This window comes from Vanacampus margaritifer, chromosome 12, assembly GCF_051991255.1.
Source record: "Vanacampus margaritifer isolate UIUO_Vmar chromosome 12, RoL_Vmar_1.0, whole genome shotgun sequence".
In the NCBI taxonomy this organism is placed as follows: Eukaryota; Metazoa; Chordata; class Actinopteri; order Syngnathiformes; family Syngnathidae; genus Vanacampus; species Vanacampus margaritifer.
The window spans coordinates 9,798,366-9,812,378 of record NC_135443.1 but is presented as its reverse complement, the minus strand read 5'-3'; the positions used below and the strand labels follow the sequence as shown (position 1 = coordinate 9,812,378).

General features: G+C 38.6%; 2 protein-coding genes across 4 annotated transcripts in view; one reads left to right on the top strand and one right to left on the bottom strand.

Annotated features, from left to right (window-relative positions):
* Nucleotides 1-359: 359 nt before the first annotated feature.
* Nucleotides 360-2,750, bottom strand: LOC144061900 (transmembrane protein 229b-like). The gene is made up of 2 exons (XM_077582818.1): nucleotides 2,568-2,750; nucleotides 360-1,117 (listed from the first exon to the last, which is right to left on the bottom strand). The coding sequence occupies exons 1-2, from the start codon at nucleotides 2,617-2,619 to the stop codon at nucleotides 636-638; spliced, it is 534 nt and encodes a 177-aa protein (XP_077438944.1). The 5' UTR covers nucleotides 2,620-2,750; the 3' UTR covers nucleotides 360-635.
* Nucleotides 2,751-5,470: 2,720 nt separating this feature from the next.
* Nucleotides 5,471-14,013, top strand: part of ttc7a (tetratricopeptide repeat domain 7A) — a 44,380-nt gene continuing 35,837 nt past the window's right edge. For 2 of the 3 annotated variants that reach the window (XR_013296273.1, XM_077582545.1), the window contains exons 1-8: nucleotides 5,472-5,757; nucleotides 6,388-6,574; nucleotides 8,180-8,343; nucleotides 8,480-8,648; nucleotides 10,672-10,802; nucleotides 12,147-12,271; nucleotides 12,740-12,818; nucleotides 13,000-13,169. Coding sequence is in view for 2 of the 3 variants with exons in the window: in XM_077582545.1 (XP_077438671.1) it covers nucleotides 5,701-5,757; nucleotides 6,388-6,574; nucleotides 8,180-8,343; nucleotides 8,480-8,648; nucleotides 10,672-10,802; nucleotides 12,147-12,271; nucleotides 12,740-12,818; nucleotides 13,000-13,169 (1,082 nt within the window). In the remaining variant the exon portion in view is untranslated. Of the gene's footprint in view, nucleotides 5,758-6,387; nucleotides 6,575-8,179; nucleotides 8,344-8,479; nucleotides 8,649-10,671; nucleotides 10,803-12,146; nucleotides 12,272-12,739; nucleotides 12,819-12,999; nucleotides 13,170-14,013 lie in introns of all 3 variants that reach the window. The other variant, XM_077582547.1, reaches the window with a different exon arrangement.

Genomic DNA, 14,013 nt, shown 5'->3' with positions numbered 1-14,013 from the left:
GCTGGACAGCTGGCTAGACAGCTAGTTAGCTAGATAGCAGGGGGAGAGAGAGAGAGAGAGAGAGAGAGAGAGGGAGAATTAGCTGCACAGCTAGCTGTACTGGTAGTTAGCTAGATAGCAGAGAGAGAGAGAATAACTAGCTGGACAGCTAGCTAAACAGCAAGTTAGCTAGATAGCAGAGAGAGAGAAAGAGAGAGAGTGAGATGATAACCATCTGGACAGCTAGCTAGACAGCTAGTTAGCTAGATAGCAGAGAGAGAGAGGGATAGAGCGAGAGAGAGATGGTATGAGACTATATGTGTCCGGTGATTGCATTGTAGTTTAGAAAATGGATGGATAGTATAAAAAAAAAGAAAAGATTGTCTCTGTTAATGTACCAATTTTACTGTTTGCACTGTTCAAACAATCCATTTTCAAGGTGAGCAATTTATCCAATACTTTCGTAACACATTCGAGTCACATTTCCTTCTTGCTTTGGCTTGAAGATGTCCTAAATGTATTGAGAAGATGGAAAATTAGTCCAACATAACCGCATAAAAAACAAGGAAAAAAACATTGCATAAACTCGCTTTGGCGTTTGTTCCAAAATGATGATTAATTAGGTGAGCAGCTATCGCAAGCTCATTTTTAGATGTTCATTTGCACATTCTTATCCTCAGAGTGTTTTTGATCACATGCTGCTCCGCTATGAAGGCTGCAAGCGCCCAGGGTAGCGCATACTCCAGAGTCACCAACCCTCCCAGATTGTATTTATAACCCGAGTAGTCCCAAGGACAAGCCCCCAGCAGCCTAAGTCCGCTCCCCCAGCTGAACTCCCACATGTAGATGAACAGCGTGTAAGTTATCAGACGCACAGACAGCGGTTGTTGACGAGTCAGCAGCCAGCCTCTCAGACTCTCCATCAGGTAGATGGCGGTGGCGTACATCGGCAGGGCCCAAAGGCTGCTGTACCCCATCATCCTCCTGTCCTGGAGGCTGCACCAATCCAGCACAGCCGTGAAAGTCACCTCGCAGAAGCAGCCGTGCAACGCGTACACGTAGAGACGAGCCAAAACCGAGAGCGAACACGTGGAGATTCTCCCGCAAAACTTTGTCGGGTCTTCAACTCCTACATGTCCTGTGGCCAAAACACATGTTAGTGCGACAGGTGCCGGTGAGTCCCATTGCAGACACAAATGTAAAAATGAAAAGGACTTGGAATAAATATGTGTGTGTGTGTATACAGCCGGGATCAAAAGTTGACATATGCTTTTAAAAAACAAAGTCATGGATCCTTTAAAGCTACTTAAGGTAGAATATATACGAAAAAATTAAACTGCACATTACGTCACATCCGCAGACAGGGCGCGGGAAATTCTAACCCGATTCCAGTCTTGCAGGAGTACCCATTGTGAACAGCTAAAGTGTTAATCTACTAATTAGAAGGCATTTCAGTCAAATAAAAAGCTTACTGTAAAGTTATTTTGGGAGAAAAAAAAGTTCCACATTGCAGCTTTAAGCGATTAATCGTGATTAATCAAAATTCTAAGATGTGTTTGATCTGATTTTAAAAAAAAAATCGATTCTCATTCAGTACGATCCAGAATCGATTTTAAATGTCCCAAAATCGATATTTATTTAAATTATTTTATACAGTCTTGCCTTTGCCTGCGTGTGCCTTTATTTGGAGCGCTGTTCATGTTGTACCCGGTTTGGCCACTGAGGGGCAGTGTGGTTCCACGCGGTCTAATACACTGATAAATTGTAGCCACATTAGAGAGCAGAAGGGAAAAGTCATAATCAAGTTATTCCAATAAATGTTGTTGCTTTTTTTCAGCAAGGAGCCGTTCTTTTGAGTGTTAAAAGTGCCGCGAGTATCGCGCAAATTAGCATTAGCGAGTCAGACTGGAGTAGATCATTACAATTCCTTGCACATCTATAGATTGAAGCAAACATCATTGACAATCAAATCATTTTGAATCAAAAATCGTTCTTAATCGAAAATCGATTCAGAATCGATCCAATCTTTTTTTTTTTCAAACTCGCTGATTTGCGATTGACCCCAAAAATAATAATCGTTAAGCTTTTTTTTTTTTTTTTTTAATCTACAGTGATAAACAAGTTATTTAAATCATATTCCTCTATCTAAAAATCCTGAAAACCTATAAATATAATATAAAACTATAGGCATTGTTTTTCTAATTGAATGTCACTTTGATCTGTACACGTGCCCCCATATTTGATTTCATTTTCATCACAATATACACAGTACACACATTCCATTCCACACAAGGACCGAGAGTCTTGTGGGCCTTCTCTAATTAGGATTAACGAGACAGTAGGTCAACTTAGTAAAATCAGAGACTTAGTAAAAGCACTCTAGCATTTACAACTCAAATCGAGTGAATCTCTCATACAAAAACACATCAAGCAGATTTTATGGCAACTTCATTGTGTTTCCTTGACACACACAGTTAACTATGACTCAAGCTCCATCACTTCATCATTGCCAGTAGCTTTAACACCGAGTCACCAAGTGTGGACACGAGCAGTCATTAAACGCGAGTTAACGTGCCATTAACTCTCACCTGAGTGGCCGCCACCTTGTGCTCTCCTCTCACATAGTATTCTCGCCTCCATCCTCGCACAGCATGCGTTTCCCCGTGGCTTTGTAATCCCTTATGTGTGCGCGTACGTGCGTTTCCTGGGCTAAACATTAAGCTGATCCATGTCAGACAGAGAAGTGCCCATCCCAGGCTGAGATCGAGGACACCCAGCGAGCAAACCTGGACCACCTGATAAAAAATTGCGTGGCACAAATGCCGTTATCGATCGCTCATGTGAATGTTTGCTTTAAGCACTTTTAAGTCAATGTGCCCGTCCTTGTATTGATGTGTGCTCAAAACCAAACGTACAGTCATGTACTGTATATTGTGCACAAGCTCCATTCTGGTGTGTCATTATTGGGTCAGTTTCAATGTAGCAATAGACCCAAAGAGGAAAGACATAAATTGCCACTCCACATTTTAAATTCTATAAAAAAAAAAATGCTTCATAGATCGATCTACTGTAGGTATATTAAATGCTTATTCAGGAGCTAAAACATTTCCACATGCCAAAAAAAATGTACGGCACATAACGTTGCCATGTGAGTGCCAATTTCGGATGTTTATTTAGTGTGACCACCGAAAACCAGTTTGATGAATGGTAGACCTCCAGATCAGAGTCCAGGGAGTCGGTAAACATGCAAGTGGAAGGAGAATATGCCAGCAGAGTCAATGGCCATAAAGATAGATAGATAAATATATCATTTGATTTGGGAAATTGGGAAATGGGAGGAAAGGCCTCATTTGGATATGAGTTTTAATACGGGTGACAAAATAAGATTTATTTATCTGTGATAGCAGCTACCAGTAACCTTGAGTTAAGAGTTTATCATTTCACTGACTGGAGTGTATTTTCAATTCATTTTAGCACTTGCTAATTTGGAGGGCATCAGAAGTGCTGGTTTCTCCATCGCCTCAGTGCCATTGACTGATTTTGGTAGCTAACATGCTAACATGGCTAAAATCTCAGGTGTTTCCCTGAACCCAAGCGGCCTTATTAACTCATTCACTGCCATTGACGACTATAGACGTCAAAAATTCATGTGAACTATTTCTCTTAGTTAAATTTTTTTCCATTTCATTTCATTTTTTATGAAGAATTTTTTTTATTGTACATTTATAAATTTATAAAATTTGTGATTAATCGTTAATCAACTATTGAAGTCATGAGATTAATTACGAATACAAATTTTGATCGTCTGATTATTTTTTATATATTTTTTAAAATTAGGGGCGTCAAGCGATTATTATTTTTTATTGTAATTAATCACATGACTTCACGAGTTAACTAACGATTAATCACAAATTTTATATCTGTTCTGAATGGACAATTAAAAAAAATCTAGGTTTTCATACTCTTGTTAGCAAAAGTGGAAAAAAAATTAAACTAATAGAAATAGTTCAAATGAATTTTTGACGTCTATAGCCGTCAATGGCAGTGAATGAGTTAAACTTCGTTTAGCCATTGAAATCATTTTACTGGTCAACGCGAAACAAACAAACTCACAATTTAGTGGTTGAAAATATTTGTCATGAGTTTAATATGATAATGAGATTCATATTTTATTTGCCGATATACTGTATGACAGCAGCGTGCTGTGCATCAAACTTGCTAAATCATTGTAGCAATCCATTAATGAACGCATTATCATCTCTTATCATATTCCTTATTATAATTTTATATTTTTCTGCTTCCACCATGAAGATCGTATACATCTCCTGTGCTGAATTTATTTAAACAACAACAAATTGACTTTCTACAACTAAAAGTTATCTTTTGTACAACTACAAGTTTCCTTTGCTCCAACTGCAAAATGTATTTTCTACAGGTACTTTTGTACCCATTTTACCTCCTTATTAATACAAAATATCTCATGATTACCTGTCATTAAGTGATATGACCTACCTGTGGCACTGTGATCTGACAAATGTGAAATTCATAGATACCTATTTATGAAAAAAAGAAGCTTTAGTGCCCTCTGGTGGCAACTTTGTGCCAAGCAACTATGCTGAACTGAGGGAAGTACCTTCTTTATTTAGGCCACGATGTTTATTAGAAAAAAGGTGCTTTGCTGCTGGCTTGTGGCATCTAGGCAATTACAAACCTTTTTGCTTGCGCATCAATTTCTCACGGAGAGACACAACTAAATGTAGTGAGAATTTCTGAGAAATAAGCAATAAGTAAACTGTAAACAACTGAAACGTCAAATGAACACTTTATTCGACTAATATTATAATAGTAATATTATTCGAGTTTGCGTTGATTATGGCAAGTCGGTAACGTTATGCCTGAAGAAGACCAAATTTCTCATGAAGACAAGCTCATTGCGTCATTTTTTGAGCCCACAACATTTTTAATTGACTTCCGTCTTTGTAACGAATGGGTTAAAGGGGAAGTGACGTATGCCATAAAGCAGTCAGCACATTTGTAGTTTTTTGTGTTTCTTTCGCAAAGTTATTTAGTGCCAGTAAAAATGACATCGACCCCCTCAGGCCATGGCAAACGTACCATTCAACTAGTTTTAAGTCGATGTTTCATCAGAAGAGGTATGAAAACATTTTATTACGATTGAAAAGTTCCTTAGTGATCATTTAAATATAAATCAAACAAATCTATAATTTTATTTTTCCCATATGATACCTCCTCTTGTCATAAAAATGTTAAACTACAAACCCCAATTCTAATGAAGTTGGGATGTTAAATGTAAAATGAAAATAAAAGCATAACACAAATGACTTGCTACTCAGTTTCATCATATATTCAATTCAAAACAATACAAAGAATGTATTTAACGTCAATATTTTTTTTTATACATCAGTGTAATTATTTTTATTTTCTCCAAAACATTTTAGTTGGTGAATGAAGGAAATTTGAGTAAATGTAATGTTACGTGCTACAAACGAGATAATAAAGGCTGGAAAATGGTTACTAAAATCAGTTTTGTTCAAGTGGAGTTGCCGTAGTACCAAAGACGAATGACAACGTTGAGCAAGTTGTTGAGTAGTGACTCAGTCGGCCAACAGGGGACGCCAAGGATCCTCCACGACCCCACAATACTGCAACTGCAAACAGCGAGCCCCTTCACTTGAGAAAAAGGACATTCTCTAAAAGCAAATGTCAAGTTTCCAGAGAGAAAATGATCCAGCAAAATCCCTATTCAGAAGACTTGAGGTTTTATTTTAAGATATAAAGTAGATGATTTCCATAATAGTTTGTCTTCCCTGTGCTGTGACTTAGAAATGCAATGTTATAGTTTGCGCTGTGTCTATGTACTGTAGAGTGTTTATGTGTTTGTATATCTCACCCTTTTCTCTCTTCAGCTTTGTTATGTGTTAGTTTGGCCCTTCCTCGAAACCGGGCGGTTTAATGACAACCAGTACGCGAATACTGCTGAGTCCGGCCGACAATGTGGGAATGTGGGTCGTTTTCAGTGAGACGACCTTTTTACTGTTTCCATACATGCTCTATATATACTTAATTAGACACAGAAATCGTTGCATTGCTGTTTTTTTTCTTCTTGTTTTTTCTTCTTCAGTTTTTTTCAGCTCCTACGTACGTGATCCACTTAAAGTATTAACTGAAAAAGATTAAGAGCAGGTGCCTAACTCCTGACTCCTTAAACCATATGTGACTGAAAGTACTAAGTTAAATTTTAATCATATACATTAAATAAATAACCAATAATGACAGCATTGTGGCACATACAGTACTTATCCCCCCCACCCCAACCCCAGCCCCAACACACGCACAGACATGCGCACGCGCACGCTCCAAAGATTACATTTTAATTTCTCCTGAAAGTCTGCAGTCACTCCCATCGTGTCCGGGGAGTACAGTCAACACCGGGACCGAGCTGCCATGGCCTCCCGGATCTCCTTCACCCAGTTGCGGCTGGAAGCGGACTTGGATCGGTACCGGGCCGAGTGCCAGTGGGACAGAATTCCTCCCATCGTCGAACACATGCAGGCTGCGCGTATGCACGAAGATGGTGAGTGCACTTCATCCAAAGTTTTGCGCAGGTGTCGAAATACTTTTTTTTTTTTTGTGTGTGTGTGTGTGGTCCTGGTCAAGTAGATCATTGTAGAAGTAGCCCACTGATATTCGTGTGACTGGTCGCCTACCTGTAAACTGAACTTTGTACTGTTGAGTGTTGACAACGTACAGTACTGACTGGTAGCTGACAGGCCAATTTGAACAACTTATTAGGCCTACCTATAGTTTGCTTTTTTGGAGTGTTTCCGTTGTTGCCATTAAACTTTTTTTTTTTTTTTTTTAATAAACTTAAACTTATATATTTGTCATTTAAAAGTCAATTTCACATTAATCACAATAGTGCAAATTTAGAACAAACAAAATAAAATCTCCGGGGGTCATCATAACACATAAGGTGAAGAAAAGAAAATGAAGAAATTAAGGGGGGTGGGGGTGGGGGGGGTTGACTGGTGAGGGTGCTTGGTAGTGTTCAGATTTTTATAAATTGTGTGCAATTTCCTGCGAAGAGTTTGTCAAACATGACATTGTAGTTTTACCAATATTAAGTGCAAAATTTGTATGTACAGTAGTTAGACCCACAGCCAAGTGATTGTACACTATCAGTGAGGTGCTAGACCATTCTTATCAGCTATTATTTTAGAAAATTGGAAATACTAAGTCACCCATGGAAAACTGATCCAAATAGAGGCCAACACAATTGGTGCAGTGCGCTGAAATGACCCAGACAATGTAAATGCAGAGTTGAAAGGAGTATTGTCAGGTGACATTTGAATATGGTATGACCCCTTCCTGGAACTGCCTCCAAGTCAGCGCTTAGATCATTGAGACACTCCAGAATTGAATTGTATTTTAAGTCACAATAATATTTACCATTTCACCATTTATCACAGGGTTTCTCTGAGAAGTTAATCAATAACCACACACAAAAAAAGGTTTCATTCTATTATTATTATTATTATTATTATTATTACTATTATTATTGTATTCTATCAAACATCTTAATCAATAAATCTTTCAAAATCTCAATGGACAACAATAATTATATTCTAGCTTTAAAATGTGGTTTTGTTTAAAGAACTACTACACATTGTTATATTAACCATTACAGAAACAAAAACAAAAAAAAAGATTTTTAGAAATAACCAAATCTGTTTGTTCAGAGCAGCTGTGACATAAAAGCTTACATTTGATGGTGGTGGTGGTGGTGGGTTCAACTCATAACACCATGAAACTAAGTCTCAAAGCATATATACAGTATGTCAATATATAAACACTTCTCACTGGGCTGGCACCAGAACACATACTGTACAGTACAAAACACTGACCAGGAGTACTTGAATCAAGCGTGCATATTGGAAAACCGCCCCGTCTAATCTCTGTGTAAACTGTATGCAGTATCTTGATTTAATGGTTACATTCCAAACGATCATGGAAGATAGAAACAGTGTTTTTAAATCCACTCCAAAACTGTGTCTACTCCTGAGCTTGAACAACATTTATGAGACCCCCCCAAAAAAAAAAAAAGACCTGTGACTTGTTTACCTTGAGCGTGAAGCTTCTGGAAACTGTTCACCATGACTTTTTTATATCCTGTCTTCAGATGACTATGGGACGCTACTGTTGGCAGAAGCACTGCTGGAAGAGTCCCTGCTGGAAAATATGGACCATCTAAGGCGCTCCATACCTTTGCTGGACAAGATGCAACCAAAATTATGCCGGGCCAAAAGCTACCTCAACATCATCCTGAGCCGAGGCCGTCTCACTGTAAGTGGTTTGAAACTTTATTTGATTGCATCTTATTTATTATCACATTGTTTAACCTGTCAATTCAAACAATGTTATACAGCCGAAAGAAGCACTTAACACAAATCTCTTTTTTTTTGCTGTCTTTCTCGTCCAGCCCCGGTATTTGAACGAGGCTCTCCTTCTGATGGCCAAGGTGCACTACGTGCAGGGTTGCCACCGTGATGCCCAGGGAATGTGTGCAAGGGTGGGACTGGAGGAGCTAACGCAGGACGATCAACCCACCTACCACCTTCGACTACTGGCTGAGGCCTTCGTCATTAAAGGTACTGCTGGCGGCCATATTGTGATCAGGAACTAGAAATGAGAGGAATAGAAAACTGCCATTAATTTCTTGCAATTTTATCAATAAAGGATCTATAGGTCTTTCTTTAAATTTATCTGTCAGTTTTTTGGGAGGAAATTTCATGGATCAAAAGTACTAGTAGTATCAGTACTTGGTATCTGTGACCATTCAAGAGTTGAGTACTCGTACTGGTATTGGTCTGAAAAATAAAGTGGTATCAAATGTCCCTATTGTTAAAGATTTCCACCAAAAGTCTCTCAAACGATCACTTCTACAACAATCCTAGAAAATCACATTGTCCCATCACCGGTGAGCTGATTCTTAGAACAGCTCCATTTGCTACTCATGTGGTCAATGATGTCAGGTTTTGTGGGTGGATGGAACCAAATGCTGGGAAGCAAGGCGACGAGACAGGCATGGGCTAAAAAAAATTAATAATAAATAAAAAAAATAAAAATAAAAAGGCAATTTAATTAAACAAAAATGAAGGCAAACAAGGTACTTGGGTAATCCTAAAAACATCAACTCAACAAGATCCAAAAAAAAGAATGTCGCAACCAAAATGCTCAAGAGAGCAACATGACATGACACGAACGATGAACCAAATACACACAAACTGACGAGATAACGAGATACACTTGGACAAGACACACATGGCTGAGGGATCTGATTGGATGGCACAAGGGACCGGGACGACAAGCACAGATGGACACAATAAAACTTGATGAGACAGATCATGTGCAGGGACACAAGGAAATTGTGACAACTAAAATTTATCTAAAATCTCTCTTCTTTTTTAGAATATAATTTTTACTTTTGTTGAATAGATGACACAAGCTACATTCATTTGCATGTTAAAAAATTCAAATCTTTGTTTCTTTTGTAGTCACTTCCAGATTTAATCTTGTGGAAAAGGTCAAGGGTCAAATCCACAGAATATGGCAAATGTGCGTCATACTGGATAATCTTGTAAACATCATCATCATGTCATTACACCCAATATTTCCTAATGAGCAGATGTGACTTCCTGCTAGTTGAAACATAATTATGTCACAGTCACTGGCGGATTTTAATTCAAGCTTAGTTTCTTGGAAAGTCTTCTACATTATTTTAAGGTGGACTAATATATTGTATGAGAAAGTCAACCTATTCCTATGGGGGTTGCCTCCCTTTCTGTAGATCTTGCTGTCCTGCATGCTGTTGTGGGAATTAAGTCTGCTCGGAATATTTTGGCGATGATGTCTATTTGCAGCATTCTGCTTATTTGATTAAACCTGGCGTCTTGCCTGAAGAAGCGAACCATATCAGGCCTTCTGGCTCGCTCAGAAGGTTGCTGTCATTGGGGATGCAACGGTTTACGGTTTACCGATAAATAGTTCTTGTATTACCGTTTCAAAGTGAGGAGTCAGTGAGTGATGAGGAGTCCGTTATTGCCTAATCGGGGTTGGTCAAACTTTTCTATTTAAAAAAAAAAAAAAAAAAAAAGGTCTGATAGGCACCCTGTCGTAAAGAACCACATTGGTGAAGCTATATTTAGAATTCTAGAACAATGTTGCAACAGCAATGCCAAAAACCCCAAATTATGTACAATGTGATGTCCACACTTTTATTAGCCCAAGGTGCCGTGGACCTGAACATCCTGTAATATAAATGTCTACGTAGTGAGTCTGTGGTCCTTCAAATAGAATTTTGATACACATTCCTCACAATAAATTAACCAAGGCTAAGAAAGTTGAATCTGAAAAACAAAACTCTTCATAAATGATTACAACGGGCCCTAAAGATCCGAAATATATTCTACACTGGTTTTCCCATCCCTCTTTAGTGACGTGCGGCCTCGACCCTGACGTGGTCACAAGTCAATCACAGAGATATTGTGACTGGGACAAGATCCCAATCCAACTACACAAACAGATATATTTACATGCTAAAGCTAAGGAATGCTAAACAAGTGACAAAGTGTGTTTTGCTGATTACATTTCTGACATCTGTATGCGTTCCAGGTCTGTCTCTGGACCACCAGGCTCTTTCTTCCGTGTCTCGTATCCGTCTCTTGGAGCGAGAGGAGGAGAGTCTTTCGTGCTACCTCAAGGCCTGTGATGCGGCGCTGTCGTACCTGCAGGAGCTTGATAAGGTGGAGATTTTTGTTCATTCTGATCATGTATGTGTTTCAACTGGTCCAGTTATAATCAAACTGTCAACTACACAATTGTGTGCCCTCAGTCATACCTGGGGTGGGCAAACTTGTGAAAAAAGATTTATTTAGTTATTTAATCAAGTCAAGTCGCCCTTTCAAACTGCCGTAAATGTCACAAAGTGCTTACAGAACAAACAAAACAATTAACAATAACGATCAACAATCAAACAACTCTTTTCTTGATTCCTGTAAATTGAAAAATGCATTTCATCAAGTGGTTGCACATAATAAAATCACCTGGATCCAGAAACCTATTTTAAGTAGATGTATAGTTTACTAAAGAAATGTATCTGGAGCCGGATGCTTTTATTTTGTGCAACCACTCAACGAAATAAAATCATGTACTATTTTTTTCAGAGTATACAATTTGCTGTTTGACAAAATAGTATCCCTATCCAAAAACAACGAACAATAAGACGTTACAAATACACACTAAAATATGCAAAATTAGTATATTTCAATATAAAACTTCATTTCATTGTGCTGTATCATCTGTTATGCCAGCCTTGGCCACCGGGAAGCAGTATTATACATGCAGATGTAAACGAAGAAAAATAGTACTTCTTCTCCTATTCAGTAAAGGTGCTATAATATTAATTCTTTTTAGTAGCAGCTATTTGAATATTGTGATATTATCCGTCTACATGTTTTGCTCCACAGTTTGTATTAAAATATCTGTTGCTCAAAGGTTTCTAAAATATGACTATCAATGATAATGTTAGCATCACATTTCATATGTTAATAATAAGATAACGTGCCATTCTTAAGACAGTCAGCTTGTGAACGTCCTAGACCAAACCCAAAAAACATGTTAATTGTGGAGTTAATTGTGACATTGTTACTTGTGATATCATTTTCAGTCAGCAAATGGCAGTAGAAGACAAAATGGCCGCCTCCGAGATGGATAAACACAGGGGGATTTTTTTTGCTTAATTCATAGTCCACAAATGTAATATTATTCAGAATACCAAGTTTAGACTTGTCGGGGCACATAGAACATATTGTAAATACTTATTTTTACTTAACTACCCTTTCAGTGACTAAAAATTGCCCCCCCTAGCTTATTGCTAACGTATAATGGAAAATGTTATTGACATGTGTTATGGCAACATTATTTTTGCAAAGTTGACAAAATGGCACAAGTTGGCAAAGATATGGTTACATTTTTATACAAGATTGGGACATATGTGCTAATGTCCTGTGGGGTGTGAACTAATGGCTCTGCAAAGATACAGTACATTGAGATTTTGCTTGATCAAAACTTTTTTTCTCTCCCCCCAGACAGTTCCAACACCCCACCCAAAGACAGCCAAAGTCAGTCTGCTTTCTCCACCTGTGGACTTGGACCTGGGTTTCTTCCTACAGGCAGCCCTACAGAGTGCATACCTGTGTTTACTGCAGAGAGGGTGACTTCAGCGCATGTACACACACGCACACACCCAAGCACTGGCCAGAGAACAACTATTGGCCAGCCTTGTCGAAATCAAGATGCGTTAAAATATTTCGCCTGTAGATGTCAGTATTGCCTTTTGACAAAAAAAAAAAAAGATTAACCATCCATTTTCTGATGTAATATTCAAACTGTATGGAAATGACAAAAGAACGTGGAGTGTAAAAAGTTTTGTTACATATATTAAGCATTTTTGCATGGTTACAGTATACAAATTATGAAAGCATTAATGTCCATTTTGAAGGTAATGTGTAGCATATTTGATGCACCCCCCCCCCAAAAAAAATACAAATTAATGGTTTCCCTGCATTGAGAAAGGATATAAATAATTTTGTTAATTATTCTCATCTGCTCCTCCTTGATGTTTTTATTTGATTGATTTCCAGTTTCATAATCACTGAAATACATTTTGTGCGTTTGTTAGTCATCTAGCTCAAGGTGCTCACCAACTACGTCGTGTGATGCGGGTGGTAGAGTCACGAGGGTCTCAGGGTTTCAGGAAGGTCAGCTCCCTCACTTACACAATACTAAATATGTTGAGCATGGATTCTTATTAAAATGTTTGCATATTCTACACAAAATAAGATTTTGAACTCTCTTAAGTATGATTCACAAACTACTCAAGAGCTTTAATGTAACAGTATGAGTTAAACCACTTAACAGTATTGTAATATTTTTTTACAGGCTGCAGCAAGGAAGCTTGCAGAGGTGCTGCTGAGCTCAGTGACCGAGGACAGTTACTGGCCCCCTCTGGGCCCCCCACCCTCGGCCTGGCTCCGTAGGGAGGGAGCAGCCACCTCCAAAGATGCACTCTACCCCACCATCAAACCACCACAACGTTACACTACTGACAGGTTTGAACCCGCTTTGGTTTGCTTTTCACTGCTGCAATGTGCTGAATCATGTTAATTTCCTTTCCCTGTTTGGTTATGTTTCTACATTTTTGCCCCCAGTTTTAGACATGACGTTTCAAACTGATTTACAAAAAAATACAAAAGTTTCAGGAATTAGCAGTGATATGGACCAAAACACAGGGAAGCAAGGCAGGGTTGTTAAAAAAAAAAAAAAAGACTGCACATCTGGCAATTTTCGCAATCGCATCTCTCGGAGCCCAGCGAGTCAATTTGCTTGCCAACTGTAAAGCCCAACGTGTGCTCCTACTACCGCCCTGATTTTAATGCAACCGAGGGATGCCACTATATGATTGGCTGGGAAAAGGCCACATTCCATCCCAGAATGGCGCACAACAGCCATTATGCTCAATTCTACCTGTGTAAAGTTTAAGAAAAAAACAAACGAAAGAAAATTCCACCATTGTGCAGATAGACTGAGGCAGGGAATGAAAATAGGACCCACCATGGTAAAATGTTGACTGATCACTGAAATAGAAAGAGTCAGCATTAAAGCTCCTATCTACCTAATATACTGTATCTAATTTTCTGCATTAGGACACGCAACTGCATCGCCATTTAGATGACTCATCTCTGTGTCTCCTGAGCAGGGATCGTTCGCTGCAAGCAATAGTTACTGTCACATGACTAATCCTCCCACACTTTCTAAACATCTCAATCCATGTTCGAGATAAGAAGAAGTAAAGTGACACAATTCATTCTGAGGAGCAGCAATGCTTCAGTATATTGTTTGCAGCTCCTGTGTTGTCACATACTGGACCTCTTTTTCAAGACCAGTGGTGTCTTC

Bases quoted from the DNA above. Each gene is read 5' to 3' on its own strand.
- LOC144061900 (XM_077582818.1), bottom strand. From the start codon at position 2,619: ATGGAGGCGAGAATACTATGTGAGAGGAGAGCACAAGGTGGCGGCCAC. The intron at 1,118-2,567 runs GTGAGAGTTAAT...TTTTGGCCACAG, and splicing joins ACAAGGTGGCGGCCACTCAG to GACATGTAGGAGTTGAAGAC.